The 20650-nt window shown below is 49.6% G+C and overlaps 1 protein-coding gene across 1 annotated transcript; it reads left to right on the forward strand.

The window, feature by feature from the left end:
* The first annotated feature begins 10081 nt into the window (after positions 1 to 10081).
* On the forward strand, positions 10082 to 12163 carry LOC130308078 (uncharacterized). Its single transcript, XM_056552220.1, has one exon. It carries the CDS (start codon positions 10082 to 10084, stop codon positions 12161 to 12163), a length of 2082 nt encoding a protein of 693 aa, XP_056408195.1.
* Positions 12164 to 20650: the final 8487 nt, after the last annotated feature.

The following is a 20650-nucleotide window of genomic DNA, read 5'->3' on the forward strand; positions in this document are numbered from 1 at the left end:
ACTATTCTGCTGTTACATCATGTCCTATCCTCCAGAGCTGCACTCACTATTCTGCTGTTACATCATGTCTTATCCTCCAGAGCTGCACTCACTATTCTGCTGTTACATCATGTCCTATCCTCCAGAGCTGCACTCACTATTCTGCTGTCACATCATGTCTTATCCTCCAGTGCTGCACTCACTATTCTGCTGTTACATAATGTCTTATCCTCCAGAGCTGCACTCACTATTCTGCTATTACATCATGTCTTATCCTCCAGAGCTGCACTCACTATTCTGCTGTTACATCATGTCTTATCCTCCAGAGCTGCACTCACTATTCTGCTGTCACATCATGTCTTATCCTCCAGTGCTGCACTCACTATTCTGCTGTTACATCATGTCTTATCCTCCAGAGCTGCACTCACTATTCTGCTATTACATCATGTCTTATCCTCCAGAGCTGCACTCACTATTCTGCTGTTACATCATGTCTTATCCTCCAGAGCTGCACTCACTATTCTGCTGTTACATCATGTCCTATCCTCCAGAGCTGCACTCACTATTCTGCTGTTACATCATGTGTTATCCCCCAGAGCTGCACTTACTATTCTGCTGTTACATCATGTCTTATCCTCCAGAGCTGCACTCACTATTCTGCTGTTACATCATGTCTTATCCTCCAGAGCTGCACTCACTATTCTGCTGTTACATCATGTCTTATCCTCCAGAGCTGCACTCACTATTCTGCTATTACATCATGTCTTATCCTCCAGAGCTGCACTCACTATTCTGCTATTACATCATGTCCTATCCTCCAGAGCTGCACTCACTATTCTGCTGTTACATCATGTCCTATCCTCCAGAGCTGCACTCACTATTCTGCTGTTACATCATGTCCTATCCTCCAGAGCTGCACTTACTATTCTGCTGTTACATCATGTCTTATCCTCCAGAGCTGCACTCACTATTCTGCTGTCACATCATGTCTTATCCTCCAGTGCTGCACTCACTATTCTGCTGTTACATCATGTCTTATCCTCCAGAGCTGCACTCACTATTCTGCTATTACATCATGTCTTATCCTCCAGAGCTGCACTCACTATTCTGCTGTTACATCATGTCTTATCCTCCAGAGCTGCACTCACTATTCTGCTGTTACATCATGTCCTATCCTCCAGAGCTGCACTTACTATTCTGCTGTTACATCATGTCTTATCCTCCAGAGCTGCACTCACTATTCTGCTTTTACATCATGTCTTATCTTCCAGAGCTGCACTTACTATTCTGCTGTTACATCATGTCTTATCCTCCAGAGCTGCACTCACTATTCTGCTGTTACATCATGTCTTATCCTCCAGAGCTGCACTCACTATTCTGCTGTCACATCATGTCTTATCCTCCAGTGCTGCACTTACTATTCTGCTGTTACATCATGTCTTATCCTCCAGAGCTGCACTCACTATTCTGCTGTTACATCATGTCCTATCCTCCAGAGCTGCACTTACTATTCTGCTGTTACATCATGTCTTATCCTCCAGAGCTGCACTCACTATTCTGCTTTTACATCATGTCTTATCTTCCAGAGCTGCACTTACTATTCTGCTGTTACATCATGTCTTATCCTCCAGAGCTGCACTCACTATTCTGCTGTTACATCATGTCTTATCCTCCAGAGCTGCACTCACTATTCTGCTGTTACATCATGTCTTATCCTCCAGAGCTGCACTCACTATTCTGCTGTCACATCATGTCTTATCCTCCAGTGCTGCACTTACTATTCTGCTGTTACATCATGTCTTATCCTCCAGAGCTGCACTCACTATTCTGCTGTTACATCATGTCTTATCCTCCAGAGCTGCACTCACTATTCTGCTGTTACATAGTGTCTTATCCTCCAGAGCTGCACTCACTATTCTGCTGTTACATCCTGTCTTATCCTCCAGAGCTGCACTCACTATTCTGCTGTTACATCGTGTCTTATCCTCCAGAGCTGCACTCACTATTCTGCTGTTACATCATGTCTTATCCTCTAGAGCTGCACTCACTATTCTGCTGTTACATCAGGTCTTATCCTCCAGAGCTGCACTCACTATTCTGCTGTAACATCATGTCTTATCCTCCAGAGCTGCACTCACTATTCTGCTGTTACATCATGTCTTATCCTCCAGAGCTGCACTCACTATTCTGCTATTACATCATGTCCTATCCTCCAGAGCTGCACTCACTATTCTGCTGTTACATCATGTCCTATCCTCCAGAGCTGCACTCACTATTCTGCTGTTACATCATGTCTTATCCTCCAGAGCTGCACTCACTATTCTGCTGTTACATCATGTCCTATCCTCCAGAGCTGCACTTACTATTCTGCTGTTACATCATGTCTTATCCTCCAGAGCTGCACTCACTATTCTGCTGTCACATCATGTCTTATCCTCCAGTGCTGCACTCACTATTCTGCTGTTACATCATGTCTTATCCTCCAGAGCTGCACTCACTATTCTGCTATTACATCATGTCTTATCCTCCAGAGCTGCACTCACTATTCTGCTGTTACATCATGTCTTATCCTCCAGAGCTGCACTCACTATTCTGCTGTAACCTTATGTCTTATCCTCCAGATCTGCACTCACTATTCTGCTGTTACATCATGTCCTATCCTCCAGAGCTGCACTTACTATTCTGCTGTTACATCATGTCTTATCCTCCAGAGCTGCACTCACTATTCTGCTTTTACATCATGTCTTATCTTCCAGAGCTGCACTTACTATTCTGCTGTTACATCATGTCTTATCCTCCAGAGCTGCACTCACTATTCTGCTGTTACATCATGTCTTATCCTCCAGAGCTGCACTCACTATTCTGCTGTTACATCATGTCTTATCCTCCAGAGCTGCACTCACTATTCTGCTGTCACATCATGTCTTATCCTCCAGTGCTGCACTTACTATTCTGCTGTTACATCATGTCTTATCCTCCAGAGCTGCACTCACTATTCTGCTGTTACATCATGTCTTATCCTCCAGAGCTGCACTCACTATTCTGCTGTTACATAGTGTCTTATCCTCCAGAGCTGCACTCACTATTCTGCTGTTACATCCTGTCTTATCCTCCAGAGCTGCACTCACTATTCTGCTGTTACATCGTGTCTTATCCTCCAGAGCTGCACTCACTATTCTGCTGTTACATCATGTCTTATCCTCTAGAGCTGCACTCACTATTCTGCTGTTACATCAGGTCTTATCCTCCAGAGCTGCACTCACTATTCTGCTGTAACATCATGTCTTATCCTCCAGAGCTGCACTCACTATTCTGCTGTTACATCACGTCTTATCCTCCAGAGCTGCACTCACTGTTCTGCTGTAACATCATGTCTTATCCTCCAGTGCTGCACTCACTCTTCTGCTGTTACATCATGTTTTATCCTCCAGGGCTGCACTCACTATTCTGCTGTAACATCATGTCTTATCCTCAGAGGTGCACTCACTCTTCTGCTGTTACATCAGGTCTTATCCTCCACAGCTACACTCACTATTCTGCTGTTACAATATGTCTTATCCTCCAGGGCTGCACTCACTATTCTGCTGTAACATCATGTCTTATCCTCCAGAGCTGCACTCACTCTTCTGCTGTTACATCATGTCTTATCCTCCACAGCTACACTCACTATTCTGCTGTTATATCATGTCTTATCCTCCAGAGCTGCACTCACTATTCTGCTGTTACATCATGTCTTATCCTCCACAGCTGCACTCACTATTCTGCTGTTACATCATGTCTTATCCTCCAGAGCTGCACTCACTATTCTGCTGTTACATCATGTCTTATCCTCCAGAGCTGCACTCACTATTCTGCTGTTACATCATGTCTTATCCTCCACAGCTGCACTAACTCTTCTGCTGTAACATCATGTCTTATCCTCCAGAGCTGCACTTACTATTCTGCTGTTATATCATGTATTATCCTCCAGAGCTGCACTCACTATTCTGCTGTAACATCATGTCTTATTCTCCAGGGCTGCACTCACTCTTCTGCTGTTACATCATGTCTTATCCTCCAGAGCTGCACTCACTCTTCTGCTGTTACATCATGTCTTATCCTCCAGAGCTGCACTCACTCTTCTGCTGTTACATCATGTCTTATCCTCCAGAACTGCACTCACTATTCTGCTGTTACATCTGGTCTTATCCTCCAGTCCATGCTTTTCTATCTTTGGTTGCAGTAGCCACAAGTGTCAAAGAGGCGGGCTCTTCTTCAGTGCACGGAGCTCTGCGCATGAAGAGATTTCTGGCTCCTCCCCTTATGTATGATTGATGGTGCTAACGTCCAATCAGAGGAGGGCAGCAGAGAGTACGTCAGAGCTTCCTGAAAAATAAAAGAAATCTTTAAAAACAAACTAAATATGTCAATTGAAAAGTCGTATTTTTTTTAACCTTTGGGTTCCAGGAATTGTCCCTAAAGGCAAAAAATGGGCCTCAGGACCCTCCGGACGGCAGGATAGTGGTGGGGGCCACATATATACTGGGTGATGTCAGCCAGTATGGCCAGATGGAGGCCACAAGGAGGCCGACAATGGCCGCCACACACAGGCCTTCACCACCAGCCGTCACCTCACAGAGCATTGACCGGCGGCCATGATGGAGGACACACACAGGCCTTCACCACCAGCCGTCACCTCACAGAGCATTGACCGGCGGCCATGATGGAGGACACACACAGGCCTTCACCACCAGCCGTCACCTCACAGAGCATTGACCGGCAGCCATGATGGAGGACACACACAGGCCTTCACCACCAGCCGTCACCTCACAGAGCATTGACCGGCAGCCATGATGGAGGACACACACAGGCCTTCACCACCAGCCGTCACCTCACAGAGCATTGACCGGCGGCCATGATGGAGGACACACACAGGCCTTCACCACCAGCCGTCACCTCACAGAGCATTGACCGGCGGCCATGATGGAGGACACACACAGGCCTTCACCACCAGCCGTCACCTCACAGAGCATTGACCGGCAGCCATGATGGAGGCCACAAGGAGGCCGACAATGGCCGCCACACACAGGCCTTCACCACCAGCCGTCACCTCACAGAGCATTGACCGGCGGCCATGATGGAGGACACAAGGAGGCCGACAATGGCCGCCACACACAGGCCTTCACCACCAGCCGTCACCTCACAGAGCATTGACCGGCGGCCATGATGGAGGCCACAAGGAGGCCGACAATGGCCGCCACACACAGGCCTTCACCACCAGCCGTCACCTCACAGAGCATTGACCGGCGGCCATGATGGAGGACACAAGGAGGCCGACAATGGCCGCCACACACAGGTCTTCCCCACCAGCCGTCACCTCACAGAGCATTGACCGGCGGCCATGATGGAGGACACAAGGAGGCCGACAATGGCCGCCACACAGAGGCCTTCACCACCAGCCGTCACCTCACAGAGCATTGACCGGCGGCCATGATGGAGGACACACACAGGCCTTCACCACCAGCCGTCACCTCACAGAGCATTGACCGGCGGCCATGATGGAGGACACACACAGGCCTTCACCACCAGCTGTCACCTCACAGAGCATTGACCGGCGGCCATGATGGAGGACACACACAGGCCTTCACCACCAGCTGTCACCTCACAGAGCATTGACCGGCGGCCATGATGGAGGTCACAAGGAGGCCGACAATGGCCGCCACACACAGGCCTTCCCCACCAGCCGTCACCTCACAGAGCATTGACCGGCGGCCATGATGGAGGACACAATGGCCGCCACACTCATCCCAGCCCGGGCCTTACAGGCCTTCACCACCAGCCGTCACCTCACAGAGCATTGACCGGCGGCCATGATGGAGGTCAACAATGGCCGCCACACAGAGGCCTTCACCACCAGCCGTCACCTCACAGAGCATTGACCGGCGGCCATGATGGAGGACACAATGGCCGCCACACTCATCCCAGCCCGGGCCTTACAGGCCTTCACCACCAGCCGTCACCTCACAGAGCATTGACCGGCGGCCATGATGGAGGTCAACAATGGCCGCCACACAGAGGCCTTCACCACCAGCCGTCACCTCACAGAGCATTGACCGGCGGCCATGATGGAGGACACAAGGAGGCCGACAATGGCCGCCACACACAGGCCTTCACCACCAACCGTCACCTCACAGAGCATTGACCGGCGGCCATGATGGAGGACACAAGGAGGCCAACAATGGCCGCCACACACAGGCCTTCACCACCAGCCGTCACCTCACAGAGCATTGACCGGCGGCCATGATGGAGGCCAACAATGGCCGCCACACACAGGCCTTCACCACCAGCCGTCACCTCACAGAGCATTGACCGGCGGCCATGATGGAGGCCAACAATGGCCGCCACACAGAGGCCTTCACCACCAGCTGTCACCTCACAGAGCATTGACCGGCGGCCATGATGGAGGCCAACAATGGCCGCCACACAGAGGCCTTCACCACCAGCTGTCACCTCACAGAGCATTGACCGGCGGCCATGATGGAGGTCAACAATGGCCGCCACACTCATCCCAACCCGGGCCTTACAGGCCTTCACCACCAGCCGTCACCTCACAGAGCATTGACCGGCGGCCATGATGGAGGACACAAGGAGGCCGACAATGGCCGCCACACACAGGCCTTCACCACCAGCCGTCACCTCACAGAGCATTGACCGGCAGCCATGATGGAGGACACACACAGGCCTTCACCACCAGCCGTCACCTCACAGAGCATTGACCGGCGGCCATGATGGAGGCCACAAGGAGGCCGACAATGGCCGCCACACAGAGGCCTTCACCACCAGCCGTCACCTCACAGAGCATTGACCGGCGGCCATGATGGAGGACACAAGGAGGCCGACAATGGCCGCCACACAGAGGCCTTCACCACCAGCCGTCACCTCACAGAGCATTGACCGGCGGCCATGATGGAGGACAACAATGGCCGCCACACTCATCCCAGCCCGGGCCTTACAGGCCTTCACCACCAGCCGTCACCTCACAGAGCATTGACCGGCGGCCATGATGGAGGCCACAAGGAGGCCGACAATGGCCGCCACACAGAGGCCTTCACCACCAGCCGTCACCTCACAGAGCATTGACCGGCGGCCATGATGGAGGACAACAATGGCCGCCACACTCATCCCAGCCCGGGCCTTACAGGCCTTCACCACCAGCCGTCACCTCACAGAGCATTGACCGGCGGCCATGATGGAGGTCACAAGGAGGCCGACAATGGCCGCCACACACAGGCCTTCACCACCAGCCGTCACCTCACAGAGCATTGACCGGCGGCCATGATGGAGGCCACAAGGAGGCCGACAATGGCCGCCACACAGAGGCCTTCACCACCAGCCGTCACCTCACAGAGCATTGACCGGCGGCCATGATGGAGGACAACAATGGCCGCCACACTCATCCCAGCCCGGGCCTTACAGGCCTTCACCACCAGCCGTCACCTCACAGAGCATTGACCGGCGGCCATGATGGAGGTCACAAGGAGGCCGACAATGGCCGCCACACACAGGCCTTCACCACCAGCCGTCACCTCACAGAGCATTGACCGGCGGCCATGATGGAGGACGCAAGGAGGCCTACAATGGCCGCCACACACAGGCCTTCACCACCAGCCGTCACCTCACAGAGCATTGACCGGCGGCCATGATGGAGGTCACAAGGAGGCCGACAATGGCCGCCACACACAGGCCTTCACCACCAGCCGTCACCTCACAGAGCATTGACCGGCGGCCATGATGGAGGACGCAAGGAGGCCTACAATGGCCGCCACACACAGGCCTTCACCACCAGCCGTCACCTCACAGAGCATTGACCGGCGGCCATGATGGAGGCCAACAATGGCCGCCACACACAGGCCTTCACCACCAGCCGTCACCTCACAGAGCATTGACCGGCGGCCATGATGGAGGTCAACAATGGCCACCACACAGAGGCCTTCACCACCAGCCGTCACCTCACAGAGCATTGACCGGCGGCCATGATGGAGGTCAACAATGGCCACCACACAGAGGCCTTCACCACCAGCCGTCACCTCACAGAGCATTGACCGGCGGCCATGATGGAGGCCACAAGGAGGCCGACAATGGCCGCCACACAGAGGCCTTCACCACCAGCCGTCACTTCACAGAGCATTGACCGGCGGCCATGATGGAGGCCACAAGGAGGCCGACAATGGCCGCCACACAGAGGCCTTCCCCACCAGCCGTCACCTCACAGAGCATTGACCGGCGGCCATGATGGAGGCCACAAGGAGGCCGACAATGGCCGCCACACAGAGGCCTTCACCACCAGCCGTCACTTCACAGAGCATTGACCGGCGGCCATGATGGAGGCCACAAGGAGGCCGACAATGGCCGCCACACAGAGGCCTTCCCCACCAGCCGTCACCTCACAGAGCATTGACCGGCGACCATGATGGAGGCCAACAATGGCCGCCACACTCATCCCAGCCCGGGCCTTACAGACCTTCACCACCAGCCGTCACCTCACAGAGCATTGGACGGCGGCCATACAGCCTGTGTCACCCATAGCAACCAATCAGAGCGCAGCTTTCATTTTACCAGAGTGCTATGAAAAGTGAAAGCTGTGCTGTGATTGGTTGCCGTGGGCGACACAGACTTCTTCTGATAAATGAGGCCTATTAGGAGTCTCCATCACGTCTTAAAGGGGTACTCTTAACATAAGATGTCTGAGAGAGTCGATTGCAGCGCTGGAGGCTTGTGACGTCACGGCCACGCCCCCTCCCATAGACTTGCATTGAGGGGGCGTGGCAGTGATGTCACAAGCCTCCAGCGCTGCAACCGATTCTCTCAGACATCTTATGTTGAGCCTCCTTAATAAAGTTATTAAAGGGGAACTCCACTGGAAAACATTTGTTTTTTTTTAAATCAACTGGTGCCGGAAAGTTAAACAGATTTGTAAATTACTTCTATTAAAAAAAAAAATCTTAATCCTTCCAGTACTTATTAGTTGCTGAATACTACAGAGGAAATTATTTTCTTTTTGGAACACAGTGCTCTCTGCTGACATCTCTGTCCATTTTAGGGACTGTCCAGAGCAGGAGATGTTTTCTATGGGGGATTTGCTCCTACTCTGGACAGTTCCTGACATGGTCAGAGGTGTCAGCAGAGAGCACTGCGGTCGGGCAGAAAGGAAATTTAAAAAGAAAAGAACATCCTGTGGATCGTACAGCAGCTGATAAGTACTGGAAGGATTAAGATTTTTTTTTTTATAGAAGTAATTTACCAATCTGTTTAACTTTCCGGCACCAATTGATTTAAATTTTAGTTTTTTCAAGTGGAGTTCCCCTTTAAGTACTTGCCACGTGCTCACCGGTTGTCAGAGGACATCACGTCTATAGACAACATGACACAGTATATAGAGAACTAACATATTGGTAGGGTCAGTAGTATCCAATCAGATAACAATATAGCTATGACATAATGTATACACCCACAAATTAAAGGGGTACTCCGCTGCTCACGAGTCCCCGGCGTGGCATTGCGTCACAAGGGGGCGGGGCTATGACATCACGAGTCCCCGATGCTGGCTCTAAGCGTTCAGAACATTTTGTTCCGAACGCCTAGAGCCGGGGACTCGTGACGTCATTGCCCCGCCCCCTTGTGACGTAATGCCACGCCCCTTCAATGCAAGTCTATGGGAGGGGGCGGGGCCATGACGTCACGAGTCCCTGGCGCTTCATTTTGTTCGGAACGCTTAGAGCCAGCGCCGGGGACTCGTGACATCATGGCCCCGCCCCCTTGTGCCGGAATGCCACGCCCCTTCAATGCAAGTCTATGGGAGGGGGCGGGCGTGACGTTAAGAGTCCCCGGCGCCGGATCTAAACGTTTGGAACATTTTGTTTTGAACGCTGAGCAGCGGAGTACCCCTTTAAATATACATTTTCAGCCAACCCACTAGAAGGAGATATATACTGTTAATAAACCATTTTTGTATATTTTCCCTGATTAGTAGACACAGGATTTATAACCACGCCCACATTTATAAAGGACACGCCTTCAATCATGATGGACACGCCCATCATTTGAGCATAAGTTGTTCCAGAGAATGGACGAGGGTCTCCGGGAAGGAGGAGGAACGGACGAGGGTCTCCAGGAAGGAGGAGGAACGGACGAGGGTCTCCGGGAAGGAGGAGGAACGGACGAGGGTCTCCGGGAAGGAGGAGGAACGGACGAGGGTCTCCGGGAAGGAGGAGGAACGGAGGAGGGTCTCCGGGAAGGAGGAGGAACGGACGAGGGTCTCCGGGAAGGAGGAGGAACGGACGAGGGTCTCCGGGAAGGAGGAGGAACGGACGAGGGTCTCCGGGAAGGAGGAGGAACGGAGGAGGGTCTCCGGGAAGGAGGAGGAACGGACGAGGGTCTCCGGGAAGGAGGAGGAACGGACGAGGGTCTCCGGGAAGGAGGAGGAACGGACGAGGGTCTCAGGGAAGGAGGAGGAACGGACGAGGGCTTCCGGGAAGGAGGAGGAACGGACGAGGGTCTCCAGGAAGGAGGAGGAACGGACGAGGGTCTCCGGGAAGGAGGAGGAACGGACGAGGGTCTCCGAGAAGGAGGAGGAACGGACGAGGGTCTCCGGGAAGGAGGAGGAACGGACGAGGGTCTCCGGGAAGGAGGAGGAACGGACGAGGGTCTCCGGGAAGGAGGAGGAACGGACGAGGGTCTCCGGGAAGGAGGAGGAACGGACAAGAGTCTCCGGGAAGGAGGAGGAACGGACGAGGGTCTCCTGGAAGGAGGAGGAACGGACGAGGGTCTCCGGGAAGGAGGAGGAACGGACGAGGGTCTCCGGGAAGGAGGAGGAACGGACGAGGGTCTCCGGGAAGGAGGAGGAACGGACGAGGGTCTCCGGGAAGGAGGAGGAACGGACGAGGGTCTCCGGGAAGGAGGAGGAACGGACGAGGGCCTCCGGGAAGGAGGAGGAACGGAGGAGGGTCTCCGGGAAGGAGGAGGAACGGACGAGGGTCTCCGGGAAGGAGGAGGAACGGACGAGGGTCTCCGGGAAGGAGGAGGAACGGACGAGGGTCTCAGGGAAGGAGGAGGAACGGACGAGGGTCTCCGGGAAGGAGGAGGAACGGACGAGGGTCTCCGGGAAGGAGGAGGAACGGACGAGGGTCTCCGGGGAGGAGGAGGAACGAACGAGGGTCTCCGGGAAGGAGGAGGAACGGACGAGGGTCTCCGGGAAGGAGGAGGAATGGACAAGAGTCTCCGGGAAGGAGGAGGAACGGACGAGGGTCTCCTGGAAGGAGGAGGAACGGACGAGGGTCTCCGGGAAGGAGGAGGAACGGACGAGGGTCTCCGGGAAGGAGGAGGAACGGACGAGGGTCTCCGGGAAGGAGGAGGAACGGACGAGGGTCTCCGGGAAGGAGGAGGAACGGACGAGGGCCTCCGGGAAGGAGGAGGAACGGACGAGGGTCTCCAGGAAGGAGGAGGAACGGACGAGGGTCTCCGGGAAGGAGGAGGAACGGACGAGGGTCTCCTGGAAGGAGGAGGAACGGACGAGGGTCTCCTGGAAGGAGGAGGAACGGACGAGGGTCTCTGGGAAGGAGGAGGAACGGACGAGGGTCTCCTGGAAGGAGGAGGAACGGACGAGGGTCTCTGGGAAGGAGGAGGAACGGACGAGGGTCTCTGGGAAGGAGGAGGAACGGACGAGGGTCTCTGGGAAGGAGGAGGAACGGACGAGGGTCTCCTGGAAGGAGGAGGAACGGACGAGGGTCTCTGGGAAGGAGGAGGAACGGACGAGGGTCTCCTGGAAGGAGGAGGAACGGACGAGGGTCTCTGGGAAGGAGGAGGAACGGACGAGGGTCTCTGGGAAGGAGGAGGAACGGACGAGGGTCTCCGGGAAGGAGGAGGAACGGACGAGGGTCTCCTGGAAGGAGGAGGAACGGACGAGGGTCTCCGGGAAGGAGGAGGAACGGACGAGGGTCTCCGGGGAGGAGGAGGAACGGACGAGGGTCTCCGGGAAGGAGGAGGAACGGACGAGGGTCTCCGGGGAGGAGGAGGAACGGACGAGGGTCTCCGGGAAGGAGGAGGAACGGACGAGGGTCTCCGGGAAGGAGGAGGACAGCTGGAGGAGGCTGACAGAGGCGGCCATCTTAAAAGTCTTTTATACAAAGAGTTAATCCTCTCTCCATAGTCCCATCGGGTTATAATTAACAGTCCCGAGCGGCGAGACCCCCGAGACCAAACATCTTATCCCCTGTCCTTTGTTATAGGGGATAAGACGTCTGGAGGCGGCGGACCCCTTTAAGATCCACCAAGTCTTGTTCAGAAGCCACTAGTGACCAGAGTCCACTTCTCATTTTTAACCCCTTAAGGACCAGACCAATTTTTGCATTTTCGTTTTTTCCTCCTCATAACGCTCTTATATTTCCCTCCAGAGACCCGTATGACGACTTGTTTTCTGCGCCACAAATTGTACTTTGTGATGACGTCACTTATGTTACCATAAAATGTACGGCGCAACCAAACAAATATTATTTCTGTGGGAAAATTGGAAAGAAAACCGCAATTTAGCAGCTTTTGGAAGGTTTTGTTTTCCCGCTGTACACTTTCCGGTGAAAATGGCGTTTCCTTTATTCTGGCGGTCAATACGATTATAATGATCCCATGTTATTCGCTTTTCTATAATTATACGGCTTAAAAAAAATCTCAAACCATTTTAACAAAATTAGTAGGTTTGAAATTGCCCTATTTTGACTTTCTCATTTTTCCGTATATGGGGCGATATGAGGGCTCATTTTTTGCGCCATGATTTGTAGTTTTTATCAGTACCACTTTTGCTTAGGTTTTACTTTTTATAAAAAATTTTTGAATAAAATGTGACAAAAAAACTGCAATTTTGGACTTTTCTTTTTTTTACGCTTACGCCGTTCACCGTATGAGATAATTAACACTATAATTTAATAGTTCAGACTTTTACGCACGTGGTGATATGAAATATGTGTATTAATTATTTCTTTTACGCATTTTTGGGGGGTAACATTTTTATTGGAGGAGGGGATTTTTCACATTTTTTCACTTTTTTATTTTACTTTTTATTTTACACTTTTTATGTCCCCATAGGGGACTATCTATAGAAATCCTTTGATTGCTAATACTGTTCAGTGTTATGCATAGGACACAGCACTGATCAGTGTTATGCATAGGACACAGCACTGATCAGTGTTATCGGTGATCTTCTAGTATTGTCTGCTCGATCTCAGACCAGAGCAGGAGACCCCGGGAGACGGCCGGAGCCAGGTGAGGGGACCTCCGGCCGCCATGCTGGAGGACCGGATCGCTGCGGCAGCACTGCGGGCGATCCAATTATCCATTCAAAGTACCGCACTGCCGCAGATACCGCGATCTGTATTGATCACAGCATCTGAGGGGTTAATGGCGCGTTAAGTACCACGTCACCATGATGTACATTTGCGTTCATTGTCAGGGGTACGCCACTGGAAAACATGTTTTTTGTTTTTTTAAATCAACTGGTGCCAGAAAGTTAAACAGATTTGTAAATTACTTCTATTAAAAAATCTTAATCCTTCCAGTACTTATCAGCTGCTGAATGCTCCACAGGAAGTTCTTTTCTTTTTGAATTCCCTTTCCAGTCTGACCACACTGGTCAGAGTAGGAGCTAATCCCCATAGCAAACCTCCCCTGCTCTGGACAGTTCCTGAAATGGCCAGAGGTGTCAGCAGAGAGCACTGTGGTCAGGCAGAAAGGGAATTCAAAAAGAAAAGAACTTCCTGTGGAGCATAACAGCAGCTGATAAGTACTGGAAGAATTAAGATTTTTTATAATAGAAGTTATTTACAAATCTGTTTAACTTTCTGGCACCAGTTGATTTAAAAAAAAAAATAATAATCAAAATGTTTCCACCGGAGTACCCCTTTAACCCCTTCATGACCGGCCCACGTTTTTTTAATTAGTTTTTTTTCCTTCATTTTTTTTTGGGGGGGGGGGGGGAGGGAGGGGGGCTTCCGTTTCTGCGCAGCGCACTTCATGGTAGAAATGACACAATATAAAAATTGTAATTATTTTGTTTATTCTGACCCCTATAACTTCCATATACAGGGATGTCAATTTTTGGCACCTTGTTCTGTCGTTTTTATCGGTATCATTTTTGTTTTGATGGGACTTTTTGATCGCGTTTTACTCCCCCCCAACCCCTCCCCCCCCCGCCTTCCGGTTTATCAAGTGACCATAAATTAGCATATTTGGTTATTATTATCGGGGGAGGGGCTTATTGATATTTTTTTTTTTTATATTTTTCGTTTTTTTTTTTTTTTTTACATTTTAAAGGAGTACTCCACCCCTAGACATCTTATCCCCTATACAAATGATAGGGGATAAGATGTCTGATCGTGGGGGGCCCACTTCTGGGACCCCCCGATGTCGGCTGCTGCAACACAGACATCTGGTGCACGGAGAAAACTTTGCTTCTTGTCGGATGACTGGCGATTCTCGCGACGTCAAGGTCACACCCCACTCATGACGTCATGGCCACGCCCCCTCAATGCAAGTCTATGGTCACGCCCCCTCCCATAGATTTGCATTGAGGGGGCGTGGCCGTGATGTCACAAGCCTCTGGCACCGCACCCGACGCTCTAAACAAACGTTGTGTGCAGCAGGGAGATCACAGGGGTCCCTTGGATAGGGGATAAGATGTCTATTGGTGGAGTTCCCCTTTAAGTCACTAAATGGAACTATTATAAGCAATCATTAGATTGCTTATACTGATCACTGTATTGATCGGTGCTCTCCTAGAACAGTCTACCTGAGACAGTTGTCAGGCACATAGGCGGAGCCTTCACTCTCCATATTAACCGATTCATATCCCATGATCCAATTGCGGGGATGGTGATCAGTCACCCGAACCCCCCGGCAGCCATTGTTTGCTCGTGGTCGGTGTCTCTGGTTGCCCCTGATGAAGCTGTGCATCACCCCCAAATCTCTTCTTTCTGGTGCCCGGAGTGTCAGCAGGGGGGTCTCGGGCTGACGGCGGTTTCTGCCATCTGGGATCTAGATCCATACTGGACCATCTGGTGAGAAATAATAAGATCCGGAAATAATTATTGGACTAGAGAATTATTTATTGATTAAAAAAACTGTTTTAAAAAAAAAAATCTTTTTCAGGTGTAGTGTGAACACTGGCCACAAGGTGGCGACAACCTAATTAGTTCACTACCAGTGTCTAATAGGACAACTAGTCATGTGACAACAGAGACAGTGACACCCTATATAAGAAATCAATGCAGGAATAAATAATAAAAACATAAAAGGGACAAAATGTTTCTACTACTCTAAGAAACCGGCAAAGATCAGCGCAGCCCGTACCCGGGGACACTGGCGCCCCCTACGTGTTGGCAGAAGATTGTAATGAATCTACAAGATAAACCTTTGTAATAATAGAGAAGATTACAGCAGGGGGTTAATCGTGTGTGATCCACCTGGGGATCCGCTCACTGATCCACTGATCGGGTTGATCATTATCTGCTCATTATCAGAAGAGCGCCAAACATCCTGTAGTGGCTGCACCTGGTACTACACCTAGCTAGAACCTTAGCCCCATACATATGTGTATAGCAGTGTTTCCCCAGCAGTGTGCCTCCAGCTGTTGGAAAACGACAACTCCCTGCATGCCATTGGCTGTCCGGGCAAGCTGAGAGATGTAGTTTTCCAACAGCTGGAGGCACCCTGGTTGGAAAACCACAACTCCAAGCATGCCCGGATAGCTGAGCCTCTACTGTTGTCCGGCTTTTCATGCAAGTAAAAAGGCAGTGCTCCCCCTTAAAGGGGTACTCTGATGGATTCCGGCCCTAAGACATCTTATCCCCTATCCAAAGGATGGGGTATAAGATGTCTGACAGCGGGGGCCGGCCACTGGGGACCCCCACAATCTTGGATTCAGCACCCACCTCGGGGAGCTGCACGCCGCGCTGCCAGCTCAGAATCTGCCGTGTGACGACCACGGGGCCGGAGTATCGTGATGTCACAACTCCGCCCCCATATGATGTCACGTCCCGCCAAGTCTATGGGAGGGGGTGAGACGGCATAGCGGGGGCAAGGCGTGACGTCACGATACTCTGGCCCTGTGGTCGTCACACGGCAGATTCTGAGCTGGCAGCGCGGCGTGTAGCTCCCCGAGGTGGGTGTTGAATCGTTTGGATAAGGGATAAGATGTCTTAGGGCCGGAGTACCCCTTTAAATCAACTGGTGCCATAAAGTTATACAGATGTGTAAATTACTTCCCTTAACAATTGTAATCCTTCCAGTACTTATCAGCTGCTGTATGCTCTGCAGGATTTATACCCTGACTCCCTGAGGAAGCCTTCACGGTGAAACGGCGTTGGGGTCTGGCGTGCTGCATTGGGAATGTGTTATGTGACAAGGAAGCTGCTCCTTCTCATACTTTGGCAAATTTCTTGTTTGCTTCATGTGGGGTCTAGGTCACTTTCCTTCCCCCACTTTCAGGTCTTTGTATTGCCTAGTGCGGAGGTGGAACAGGTACCTACCTTACTTTTGTGTCACTTGGGATATGTGCAATATATTTTGGCCATTGCGTGTGTTTTTGGGTATAAATGATTATTAGTGACACACCAGGGTGTCATTTATTATTTATTAGTACCCATTGTTTTTGGACTATAATGCTCCACCAGAAGTTGTGTAGTTCTTTCCAGTCTAACCACAGTGCTCTCTGCTGACACCTCTGTCCATGTCAAGAACTGTCCAGAGCAGAAACAATTCCCCATAGCAAACCTATCATGCTCTGGACAGTTCCTGACATGGACAGAGGTGGCAGCAGAGAGCACTATGGTCAGTTTGGAAAGAATTACACAACTTCCTGTGGAGCATACAGCAGCTGATAAGTACTGGAAGGGTAAGATTTTTATATAGAAGTAATTTACAAATCTGTTTAACTTTTTGCCAACAGTTGATAAAAAAAAAAAAGTTTGCCACCGGAGTACCCTTTTAAGTCTGGTTAAACTTAACACCATAGGTTTTTTTTCCCTGCATTTTTGTTTTTTTTGCAGCATAAGGATGAAAAATGAAAAATTCATCACCAAAAATGGCTGAAGGGAAAGTGGGAAAGGGTTAAATTATAACATGTGGTGGAAAAGGGTTAAAGAACATGTAGTTATATTTGAACTTGCCTTGGGAAAGGGATAAATTAGAACATGTAGTAGGAAGGGGTTAAAGAAGAACATGCGGTGGGAAAGGGTTAAAGAAGAACATGTGGTGGGAAAGGGTTAAAGAATAACATGTGGTGGGAAAGGGTTAAAGAAGAACATGTAATGGGAAAGGGTTAAAGAAGAACATGTGGTGGGAAAGGGTTAATGAAGAACATGTGGTGGGAAAGGGTTAATGAAGAACATGTGGTGGAAAAGGGTTAAAGTGGTGGCAAAGGGTTAAAGAAGAATATGTGTTGGGAAAAGGTTAAAGAAGAACAAGTGGTGGGAAAGGGTTAAAGAAGAACATGTGGTGGGAAACGGTTAAAGAAGAACATGTGGTGGGAAAGGGTTAAAGAAGAACAAGTGGTGGGAAAGGGTTAAAGAAGAAAATGTGGTGGGAAATGGTTAAAGAAGAACAAGTGGTGGGAAAGGGTTAAAGAAGAACATGTTGTGGGAAAGGGTTAATGAAGAACATGTGGTGGGAAAGAGTTAACGAAGAACAAGTGGTGGGAAATGGTTAAATTAGAACATGTGGTGGGAAAGGTTTAAAGAAGAACATGTTGTGGGAAAGGGTTAATGAAGAACATGTGGTGGGAAAGAGTTAAAGAAGAACAAGTGGTGGGAAAGGGTTAAATTAGAACATGTGGTGGGAAAGGGTTAAAGAAGAACATGTGGTGGGAAAGGGTTAAAGAAGAACATGTTGTGGGAAAGAGTTAAAGAAGAACAAGTGGTGGGAAAGGGTTAAATTAGAACATGCGGTGGGAAAGGGTTAAAGAAGAGCATGTGGTGGGAAAGGGTTAAAGAAAAACAAGTGGTGGGAAAGGGTTAAAGAAGAACATGTAGTGGGAAAGGGTTAAAGAAGAACATGTGGTGGGAAAGGGTTAAAGAAGAACATGTGGTGGGAAAGGGTTAAAGAAGAACATGTGGTGGGAAAGGGTTAAAGTGGTGGCAAAGGGTTAAAGAAGAGCATGTGGAGGGAAAGTGTTAAAGAAGAACATGTGGTGGGAAAGGGTTAAAGAAGAACATGTAATGGGAAAGGGTTAAAGAAGAACATGTGGGTGGGAAAGGGTTAAAGAAGAACATGTGGTGGGAAAGGGTTAATGAAGAACATGTGGTGGAAAAGGGTTAAAGTGGTGGCAAAGGGTTAAAGAAGAATATGTGTTGGGAAAGGGTTAAAGAAGAACAAGTGGTGGGAAAGGGTTAAAGAAGAACATGTGGTGGGAAAGGGTTAAAGAAGAACATGTGGTGGGAAAGGGTTAAAGAAGAACAAGTGGTGGGAAAGGGTTAAAGAAGAAAATGTGGTGGGAAATGGTTAAAGAAGAACAAGTGGTGGGAAAGGGTTAAAGAAGAACATGTTGTGGGAAAGGGTTAATGAAGAACATGTGGTGGGAAAGAGTTAAAGAAGAACATGTGGTGGGAAAGGGTTAAATTAGAACATGTGGTGGGAAAGGTTTAAAGAAGAACATGTTGTGGGAAAGGGTTAATGAAGAACATGTGGTGGGAAAAAGTTAAAGAAGAACAAGTGGTGGGAAAGGGTTAAATTAGAACATGTGGTGGGAAAGGGTTAAAGAAGAACATGTGGTGGGAAAGGGTTAAAGAAGAACATGTTGTGGGAAAGAGTTAAAGAAGAACAAGTGGTGGGAAAGGGTTAAATTAGAACATGCGGTGGGAAAGGGTTAAAGAAGAGCATGTGGTGGGAAAGGGTTAAAGAAGAACAAGTGGTGGGAAAGGGTTAAAGAAGAACATGTAGTGGGAAAGGGTTAAAGAAGAACATGTGGTGGGAAAGGGTTAAAGAAGAACATGTGGTGGGAAAGGGTTAAAGAAGAACATGTGGTGGGAAAGGGTTAAAGTGGTGGCAAAGGGTTAAAGAAGAGCATGTGGAGGGAAAGTGTTAAAGAAGAACATGTGGTGGGAAAGGGTTAAAGAAGAACAAGTGGTGGGAAAGGGTTAAAGAAGAACATGTAATGGGAAAGGGTTAAAGAAGAACATGTGGGTGGGAAAGGGTTAAAGAAGAACATGTGGTGGGAAAGGGTTAATGAAGAAAATGTGGTGGGAAATGGTTAAAGAAGAACAAGTGGTGGGAAAGGGTTAAAGAAGAACATGTTGTGGGAAAGGGTTAATGAAGAACATGTGGTGGGAAAGAGTTAAAGAAGAACATGTGGTGGAAAAGGGTTAAAGTGGTGGCAAAGGGTTAAAGAAGAATATGTGTTGGGAAAGGGTTAAAGAAGAACAAGTGGTGGGAAAGGGTTAAAGAAGAACATGTGGTGGGAAAGGGTTAAAGAAGAACATGTGGTGGGAAAGGGTTAAAGAAGAACAAGTGGTGGGAAAGGGTTAAAGAAGAAAATGTGGTGGGAAATGGTTAAAGAAGAACAAGTGGTGGGAAAGGGTTAAAGAAGAACATGTTGTGGGAAAGGGTTAATGAAGAACATGTGGTGGGAAAGAGTTAAAGAAGAACATGTGGTGGGAAAGGGTTAAATTAGAACATGTGGTGGGAAAGGTTTAAAGAAGAACATGTTGTGGGAAAGGGTTAATGAAGAACATGTGGTGGGAAAGAGTTAAAGAAGAACAAGTGGTGGGAAAGGGTTAAATTAGAACATGTGGTGGGAAAGGGTTAAAGAAGAACATGTGGTGGGAAAGGGTTAAAGAAGAACATGTTGTGGGAAAGGGTTAAAGAAGAACATGTGGTGGGAAAGGGTTAAAGAAGAACATGTTGTGGGAAAGGGTTAAAGAAGAACAAGTGGTGGGAAAGGGTTAAAGAAGAACAAGTGGTGGGAAAGGGTTAAATTAGAACATGCGGTGGGAAAGGGTTAAAGAAGAGCATGTGGTGGGAAAGGGTTAAAGAAGAACAAGTGGTGGGAAAGGGTTAAAGAAGAACATGTAGTGGGAAAGGGTTAAAGAAGAACATGTGGTGGGAAAGGGTTAAAGAAGAACATGTGGTGGGAAAGGGTTAAAGAAGAACATGTGGTGGGAAAGGGTTAAAGTGGTGGCAAAGGGTTAAAGAAGAGCATGTGGAGGGAAAGTGTTAAAGAAGAACATGTGGTGGGAAAGGGTTAAAGAAGAACAAGTGGTGGGAAAGGGTTAAAGAAGAACATGTGGTGGGAAAGGGTTAAAGAAGAACATGTGGTGGGAAAGGGTTAAAGAAGAACATGTGGTGGGAAAGGGTTAAATTAGAACATGTAGTAGGAAGGGGTTAAAGAAGAACATGCGGTGGGAAAGGGTTAAAGAAGAACATGTGGTGGGAAAGGGTTAAAGAATAACATGTGGTGGGAAAGGGTTAAAGAAGAACATGTAATGGGAAAGGGTTAAAGAAGAACATGTGGTGGGAAAGGGTTAATGAAGAACATGTGGTGGGAAAGGGTTAATGAAGAACATGTGGTGGAAAAGGGTTAAAGTTGTGGCAAAGGGTTAAAGAAGAATATGTGTTGGGAAAGGGTTAAAGAAGAACAAGTGGTGGGAAAGGGTTA

This window comes from Hyla sarda, unplaced genomic scaffold (assembly GCF_029499605.1).
Source record: "Hyla sarda isolate aHylSar1 unplaced genomic scaffold, aHylSar1.hap1 scaffold_146, whole genome shotgun sequence".
Classification (NCBI taxonomy): domain Eukaryota; kingdom Metazoa; phylum Chordata; class Amphibia; order Anura; family Hylidae; genus Hyla; species Hyla sarda.